The 9,174-nt window shown below is 38.7% G+C and overlaps 2 protein-coding genes across 2 annotated transcripts in view; one reads left to right on the forward strand and one right to left on the reverse strand.

The window, feature by feature from the left end:
* Positions 1–2,515, forward strand: part of LOC107100188 (zinc finger protein OZF-like) — a 6,992-nt gene extending 4,477 nt beyond the window's left edge. The window contains exon 2 of the mRNA XM_015398588.1: positions 1,059–2,515. Within this exon, the coding sequence (XP_015254074.1) occupies positions 1,059–2,233 (1,175 nt within the window). The 3' untranslated portion in view covers positions 2,234–2,515. The remainder of the gene's footprint in view (positions 1–1,058) is intronic.
* A 2,644-nt stretch (positions 2,516–5,159) lies between these two features.
* LOC107100194 (interferon-induced protein with tetratricopeptide repeats 1-like) overlaps positions 5,160–9,174 on the reverse strand; it is a 17,786-nt gene continuing 13,771 nt past the window's right edge. Inside the window, exon 2 of the mRNA XM_015398597.1 lies at positions 5,160–7,319. Coding sequence (XP_015254083.1) covers positions 6,035–7,319 — 1,285 coding nt within the window. The 3' untranslated portion in view covers positions 5,160–6,034. The remainder of the gene's footprint in view (positions 7,320–9,174) is intronic.

Consider the following 9,174-nt stretch of genomic DNA (forward strand, 5'->3'; position numbering starts at 1 on the left):
ACGCACCAAAACGTAGGGTCCATGCCGAGGTTCGCACCAACCGTAGGGTCCATACCGAGGTACGCACCGAACCGTAGGGTCCATACCGAGGTACGTACCGAACCGTAGGGTCCATACAGAGGTACGCAGCGAAACGAGGGTCCATACCGAGGTACGTACTGAACCGTAGGGTCCATACTGAGGTACGCAGCGAAACGTAGGGTCAATACCGAGGTACGCACCGAACCGTGAGTTTTTTGTACCTTTCCACCCCTAGTAATTAGTGACTCGGCCCGTTCTCATACAGTGGTATGCTGACATTGTGGTGCATATAAGCAGGAAATTAAGATAATAAAAATTCAATTAGATTCAGTTTTAATGCAGTTCTAATGACCCAGAGTTTCACTCTTTCACTTTCTCCTCTTTTTTTAAATGTGTGTCAAAAACTGACCATCTTCAAATGACCTTCAGGTAAAGACAAACTAAACAGAAAATCTGAGCTTTTTTCTTATAAAATGATTAAAGCACACCTTGTTGTTCATCCATAAAAACTGTCCTCAGGAACCTCAGGGTCATGTTTGATCAGGTCCTTGGAGGGTCACTTTAAAAAAGTCTGTAAAGTTTAAAGAACGATGTTACAATTGGATATTTAAATGATCAAGTCAGCTTTAAACAGACCTCAGACCGCCCACATCGCCCCGGCTTTATCTGCTCTTGGCTTCCAAGGTTTTCAGGTTTTCGATAACAGAGTTAACGATTATATACGACAACTATTATCCCGAGCTTACTGCAATTAGTTTGTCCAGAAATCTGAGTGCAACTGTATCATCATTTAAATCAGTGATGTCTTCTTTATTACATATGGCATAGTTTCTAGATTTTAACAGAAGGTCCAAGAGGGTGAAGATTTGGAGTGAGTGGGTTTTACATTGTGTTTGGGCTGAAAAAAGTGAGGCAGATCCACCCACCAATTACTCAGAACCAAGGAGAGGTCTTCCTACATTAATAAGACACTAAGAAGAACAAAATGATTGAATTAATATAATTAAATAATAACAATCACAATTTTGTTTCTCTAGATATTCCATATCAATACAGCTGTGAAGAGACAGAGCTTCAGTCGGGCCAGAAGCCTTCAAACAAAGAGATAATCTCCGGTTTGGACCAAGAGAAACCAGAAGCATGGCAGTCGGTGAAGGAGCCAAAAGATTCTGTAGCTCCCCTGATTAAAACGGAAATGGAAACAACTGAATTTCAGCATTTAAAAGAGGAACATGGTGAAATCTGCATCAGTCAGGCTGGAGAACAGCTTGTTCTGAACCAGGAGACTGGTACCATAATGGTGAAGGACAGAGAGCAGGGAGAACCAAATAGGGACCAGCTGTTCTCCCAGAACTCTACTGGAGCGGAGCACCCAGACCAGATGGTGACCAATGATAAAGCATCTATACTGAGACAGAATAACGAGGATAAAACGAAACCAAAGAGACATGGTGCGGTGAAAAGGGCTTTATGCAAGATATGTGGTAAAAGTTTCAACCAGTGTTATTTATACGACCACATCAGAACTCACACAGGTGAGAAGCGTTTCTCGTGCCAAATGTGTGGAAAGAAGTTTGTTCAAAAAAGTAACTTGGTAACTCACATGAGGATTCACTCTGTAGGGAAACAACGTCCATGTGAAATCTGTGGTAAAACTTTCTCTCGTGACGATCGTTTGGCATCTCACATGAGCATGCACGCCGGTGAAAAACCTTTCCCATGTCAGACCTGTGGAAAAGGTTACAGTCAGAAGATTCATTTAATCCGTCACACAAAAACTCACACAGGTGAGAAACCCTTTGAGTGTCAGATCTGTGGGAAAGGCTTTATCCAGAAAGATAGTTTAATCACTCACACAAGAACCCACACCGGAGAGAAGCCTTTCTCTTGTCAGACATGTGGAAAACGTTTCAGTGACAGGAGTAATTTAATACATCACATTAGAACACACACAGGTGAGAGGCCTTACTCCTGTAAGATTTGTGGGAAAAGTTTTATACAAAAAATAAACATAGTTACTCACATGAAAGTTCACTCAGGTGAGAAACGCTTCCCGTGCGAATTCTGTAGTCTGTGTTTCTCTCGCAGAGCTAATTTGACTCGTCACATGTCCACTCATACAGGCCTGGAAGCTTTTTCATTTCAGCCCTCTGAACATGAATTCAGTGAAGTTGAAAAACTTCAAACTCCACATGAGCACTCACTCGAGTGACGAGGTGTGATCTAAGACTAATTTAAAAATGTCAGACATTACAACTGAAAAAGTTTTTTTTTGTTAAACTAAAGTATATTGTTTATAGCTTATTTATAAAAACAATGTAATGTTTATTTAGATATGTAACATGTATGAAAAAGCAATTTGGAAATGTCCGTAGTGAACTGTAAAAATCTTGTCACAGAAAATCCAACTAGATAAAAACACAGTTTAAAAATAAAGCTGCTGTTTCTAGCATTTTCTGCATTCATTTGTTTTTAATGATGGATCTGACAGTTTATGTTGCTGCCATGCTTTTTTTTTTTTTTTTATGCCTTTCATGTCAGCCTAGTGAAGCTTTTATAATTTTTTTACTCTGTGATATATTTAGACAGTCATGTGACATTAGTAAAAAGATAGACAGAATTGCATATATTCACCTAATTGCATCATAAGAATAAAATACATTCAGCCACAAATTGTTTGCTACGTGACATGAAAAACATCAGGTGTAAACCATCATTATAAAAGGCAATGAAGAGGATGAGGGGAGCCACCTTCTCGTGAGTTTGGCTAACACAACAAATATTAGCAATAATATCAAAAGCATTAACAAAAATATCCACAGCAAAAGGAACGCAGCATTATGAAGACGTTTAACATTAAATAAATTGTCAGAGAAAGCACAGAAGAGATTTACAGAAAATGTCTTAAAGATATAGTGGAGATTTCCCTTTTTCCAGGTGGATCATCAAAATAAGTGGTCTTCTTAATTGTCAATCATTCTGTGATTTGTTTATGTAAGGCCGTCTTAGGTGCTTATCCCCAGTTAGCTATCTTTTTCTGCACATGCACACTTTTAGACGTATATCTGTGGTGAGCTACGGTCTCAGCCAGTCATTGAAGCTCGTCTTTCCTACCGCTGTTGTTTGAAAATGGCTGAGGTTCGAAAGAGAAAAAGTGTCTGTGAAGTGTATGAAAAGAAGAGAAAGGCCTCATAAGAGAGAAAGAAGACCAGAGTGTTTTTGGAAGATTCTTTTACGTACACTGAAAGCACAGGTTGGGTCTCCCATTGATGCCTTGGTTACAAAGTTTCTACTCACAGGTAAAGTTTGGCATGCTATTTGGATCCATTTCACATCACTGCTAGTAAATGTCATCTACCTCTATATTGTAACTTTACTGGGAAGAAAAGGTTATTTATTGGGCTTGTGCATGCTCTTTCACGCATTTAATGGGCGTTCCTTCTCGGGATCAGGTACAGGGTTGTGCATGTGCATTTTTGTGGAGAGAGTGGGTCTTTTAAAAAGTTAGCGAAAATCCTCTACTACACCTTTAAGTCAAACTCCTCCTTTTAAATTTTTTTGGTGCTAGCATCCAGGCTTGTGGAATAAGGCAATCAATTTTGAAATGTTATTTCGAAGGACCTTAATATGCGGTTTCCATGATAACTTATGATCTAATGTTACCCCAAGAATTGTCTTTCTTTTTCCCTTTCTAAAATGACTTCCTCAACCGTTACGTCTTCATTTGTTTGTTACTAAATACAAATCTATTTAGTTTTTCTTATATTAAAATATAATTTGTTTTTATCACACCAATGCTAGAGTTTAGACAATTATTTAGTCAGAAGTAGTCATTCAGTCACAAGTTACTGAATATTGTCTCTTGATACATACAGGGTTGTGTTGTAAGCAAAAAGGATAGATCTTAACAAAAACAAAATTGATAAACCAGAAAACTATCGATGATATACAATATAAACAGCTTTGGACCAATTAGAAAACCCTGGGGTACACCGCAAATTACACCAAGCCTCTCTGAGTTCATTGAACTGATCATACTGACATCTGTTATCAAGAACTTTTCATAGCCGGTCCTCTTAAGCCATGCTTCTGATTGACAGTTATCTTTTGTATCTCTCCTTCTGTCTCCTATTTGGCCTCGGCAGATGGCCACACACACTGAGCCTGGTTCTGCAGGAAGGTTTCTTCCTGTTAAAAGGGAGATTTCTTCTCCACTGTCGTTACAGGTAGGCTTGGTGTGAGGGATTGCTGTCAAGTCAATGAGTCGATGCAATCAGGTTGTTTCCCTTAGATAGAAATTTTTTACCAATTTGTTTGTATGATCTGGTTGAATTGTCTCTGCAAAGTGTAGTGAGATGCCATGTGTTGTGAATTGGCACTTTATATACTTAAATGAACTGAATTGATTTTATATATATATATATATATATATATATATATATATATATATATATACTGGGGTTGACTTGATAATGTAAATGTCTATGTATTTATATTTTATTTTTTTGTTCCTTTCTCTCTGGGGTATAAATGCACAATATATCCCAAACTGGATTAAAAAAAAAAAACAAGAAAAATATAAATAAATTGGCTTTAGAGAGACTTTAGCTTCACATCCACTCCTTTTCACATTATGTCATGAAACAAGTTTTAACTTACATATTTCATTTGCTGTCAAAAGCCAGTGAATGCTTTGTATATCAGGTGGTAAAAGTTAAACAGAATAGCTGATAATTGGACCTTATCTAATCTAACTATATTTTATCTTTATTTATCTGCAGGGTTACACTTAGTCTCATATTTCATCCATGCACTCCTTATTTATAAATGACAAAGCTTGACTTAGCCTCTTGTAACTCAACCAAACTCAACTTTATTTATAAAGCCCTTTAAAACAACCACAGCTGCCACAAAGTGCTGTACATATCAGGTAAAGGTAATATATTTTAAACAAAATAGAAGTTTAAAGGAATAAAACAAATATAATAAAATAAATTCATAAAAAAAATGAAACCTTTATTAAAAAAAGAACAATAAACAAACCACAAAATGCAAAAACATAGAGAGTATCATGCTGTGTAAAAAGTCAAAGAACAAAATAGGTTTTAAGACGAGTTTTAAGAATAGTCAAGAAGATTCTCTGATGAGGAGGTGGATCTCATTTGATAATTTTGTAACAGCAACCACAAGCTCTGTCTCCTCTGAGCTTCACCTAGAGGAAGCATAGGGATGAAGAAGCTCAGAAGGTAGGGAGGGGCCAAGCCTTTTAAAGATTTAAAAAAATATATATATTAAAATGAACTCTAAAATGCACAGGCAGCCAATTAAGGGAGGCCAGAATGGGAGGCATGTGCTCCCTTTAACATACTTCATTAAAAAGGCATGTGGCTGCATTTGCACCCACTGGAGACGTGCGAGGGAGGACTGGCTCACCCCAAAATAAAGTGCTCTACAGTAGTCCAGCCGAGATGTAACAAAGCCATGGATAACCGTTTCAAAGGTTTGTAAGTTTTCCTTTTTTGCTAATTCTTTGTTAATCTTCATATGCTTTTATTCTTATTTCAAGCTCCACTGGGGAGAAATGTGTGCTACGACACTTTCTATCCTCCTCCTGCTGCTGCGGTGGATCTGAGTTCATGTTCTCCTGCTCTGAAATGGAAAAACCAGAATATCACAGAGCTGAAGGAATAGGTACTGTGATTTACCTATTCCATGACAAATTTCTCTGAGGAGACAATAAAGTAATATTTATTCTACTCTAATGACTCAGGATATCCCCTCTCTAGTCAAACTAAGATAAGCTCATGTTAAAAAACAATGTCCTGTTCATTTCAGCACAGAACTCTAGGTGGAGCTGTGTCTTTTTTTATTAAAAGTCACCAGGTTTTATGGTTGCGCTCATCATGTTATATAAGAAGGAGAGAAATCTGTGTGAATAGAAACAAACTAGAACCCTAAACAAACTTTTTACAGCTCTAAATGAATCAGCTAGTATTTATGCTAATGTGGAAACTTAAATATCTCTGAGAAATTCAGTTATTCTGGATGATATTTTCTGTCTTATTTCTGGATCTTGAATTCTATTGAGAGACTTTCTCAACTCTGCGATGCTGCTTTTTCGATAGAAGGTTTCTTCTGGAATCTCTGCTGCCTTAATGTGGAACTCAATTGACTGCTTCCTCTCATTTTTAAAGAAATATAAATGTTTTGCATAACGGTTGTAAAGCATCTGTTTTCCAACTGGATCTAGGTCATTTTTTTCCAGCAGCTTGTTGTAGATCTGGTCAGCGTTCCCGTCTTTTTTCTTTGCATATATGGATGCTAAAGTTATATTATCTTCAAGAGAAAATTCAGGATCAGCATTAGTCACTTCCTCCCAGAGTTCGATTGCTTTATCGATCGTCTCCTTGTCATGTTTGAAATCCTTGGAAAATATCTTCTCTTTAAGACGCTCTGCATCAGATCTGTCTTGCTTTTTTCTCTGGTTCTTCTTTGAAAATTCCTCAGCGTTGTCGTCAAATTCAAACTTTCTGTTCAGACGCAGTAATAGTCTGATTCCAGTGTAATGGTTGGCAGGCAGCTTCTTCAGCTTTTCAGACAACTCCAGAGCTTCATTCTTTATTTCTATTCCTTTTGCACTTCCAGCCTCCAGATAAAGAGCAGCAATACATAAGTTGTCTGGATCTCGTTCTTTGGCAGATTTCAGCGTCTCCAGCATGTCAGTGTACAGTTCCTGTAAGTTTTCTTTAAAGACCTCTGCTGATAATATGGCGCAGCTACTCTGCCATTCCACATTGTCTGGCTGCATCCTCACAGCTTTCTGGAAGAGCTCTGCAGCCTGCAGCTTCTTCTCTTTGTCAAGCTTCATCAGGGTCCAGGCCTTCTCAGCACAGACCTCTGGGTGGACCTCTTCCCCAGGTGGAGCTGGGTATTCTCTCATCAGAGCTTCAATCTTTGACAGGTAATCCTGACTCTTCTCACCTTCACCCATAAGATGGTGCAGCCAAGCCAGATTCCCAAAGTTCACCATCAACCAGGGAGCTTCATCAGAGTTTTTAAGACGCTGGAAGGTCTCAGTGGCTCGTCTGAAGATGTTCAAGGCCTGTTCAGAGGAGCCCAGCTTGTACTGGATGAACCCCTGCAGGTTGTAGATGTGACCCAGCCAGACGTTTCCCTCATCTGTGGCGATGTCCTCCAGTGCATCACTGAGATAGTTTAGTTTGTATTTGGAAAGTTCTAGACCCCAGGTGAAGTGGCACTGCAAGGCGTTCAGTTTGGACTCCAAAGACGACATGGAGCTGATAAGAAAGATGTTAAAATAAATGTTAAAAAAAACAACAACTGGAATGTTGATACAATCTGTCCTGCAAATTTCCAACAAATGAAAGTAATTATAGCAGTGATAAGCAACAAAGGGAGGAAACTAAAAAAATAGGCAAATGTGGGTAGAAGGGAGAAGTCTCGCAGTTGAATAAGATTAACTTGATTATGAGTTCTTTCTCTAGAAGGGACCTCTGTTACCCCTATCCCACTGGCTGAAAAGCCTGATGAGACATGGTGTCACGGTTTTGGTTCTGTTTAAGTTTTATCTTTGAGTTTTCATTGGTTTAATTTTTTTTGTGTGTTATTCTAGTTATTTTTGATTATATTTGAGTTCTTAGGTATTTCTTTTTTGCCCTCTTTTCTCAGTCTCCTTTTCCCTAGCTCCCTTCTAGACTCCTTTTTCACCTTCTCCCAATCTGCTGATTAGCCTGGTCTTTGTTTGTCTCTCCCATATAAGCTCCTCCTGCTCAGTCACTGTGGCTGGTTTGTTGACATTTCTTTGCCCCCTTGCTGTGAGTATTCCTGGTTCTCAATATTTGTGGATTTTGTAGATTTATGTTTTTGGATTTTTGCTTCTGTTACCCATTTTATTAGTTATTACATCTGCAAGTAACCACCTTCAGCTTCAGTCTCTGCATTTGGATCCTCTTCGAACCACCACGCAACCTGACACTTGGGAACAGTCGGCTTTTAGTGGCAGTGGGAACAGCTTACTGACTTGTGTCTACCCGGGTCAAACGTCTCAGGAAGTGACAGGTGTTAAAATCACCTCTGCTCTGATTGGCATGCTGTGGGAACATCTGACCCCTGTTGATCTGCTAATTTATGGGAAACCATTGAGTGCAACGTACGGATGTCAACACATTCCGCAAGTCGTGTCTGATCTAGCAAACGGTTTATTGTTTCTTAATGCAGCTGCAAACATATTTTAACAACCATCAGTACGACTGTCCTCTGCTGTCTATCAATGATCACGTCTGGTCATTTCCGACCAACATACAGACAGACAGACACCTGAATAGCAGTGTAACAGGAAAAAAAATTGTTAAAACTGTCCTCAGGTAACACAGAGTAATACTACTTATACTTCAGCGATAGTATCTAGGTGTTACTTTATTGTATGTCTCGTACCATGTCCATTGGATATGCTGTTCTTTTTACATCTCTTTGCAGGTGATAAGGCAGACTGAAAATGTTTTATCATTATCTCCTTTTAATTTCCTCTTTCCTTCAAAATTTCTCCTGTTTTTCTGTTTTTCCTTTCCTGTTCTACTTACATTGCAGTGTCCATATAATCTGTAAAACTCCCTGCATAACTATAATAAAGTAATGTATATGCATAAAACAAACGGAAAACTATGGCGATAGCCGTACTGCTCCTCTTGTGAAAGTAAAATCTGTTGGGCTCTTTTTGGCATCAAGACAATTATTCTTATTGCCACATTGTCAGACAGGACACTGTAAAAAAAACAAAAAAACTGTCCTTTAAAGCTACAGTGTGTAACTTTTAGCGACATCTAGCGGTCAGACTGCAGACTGCAACAACATGAACATCTCCCCCCACCGCTTCTCCCCCCAAACAGTACGGCAAGCGTTACGGGACAAAATGTCTTCCACGACGTCCGCATCACCTACCTTCTGAAGTGATGAGGTTTGTTTAGATAGATAATTTTACAGATAGTATTTCATAGTCTGTGTAGGGTATAGATTTCATGTAGACTTAAGATAATAAATATACTCGTTATTTTTTCTACACAGTTGTGACGTTTTGGCGATCTCGCAATCGCTAGTTTGTTGGCTCTGCGCTGCCGTAGCGCAAAGATGTCTGCC

This window comes from Cyprinodon variegatus, unplaced genomic scaffold (assembly GCF_000732505.1).
Source record: "Cyprinodon variegatus isolate N-32 unplaced genomic scaffold, C_variegatus-1.0 Scaffold943, whole genome shotgun sequence".
Classification (NCBI taxonomy): domain Eukaryota; kingdom Metazoa; phylum Chordata; class Actinopteri; order Cyprinodontiformes; family Cyprinodontidae; genus Cyprinodon; species Cyprinodon variegatus.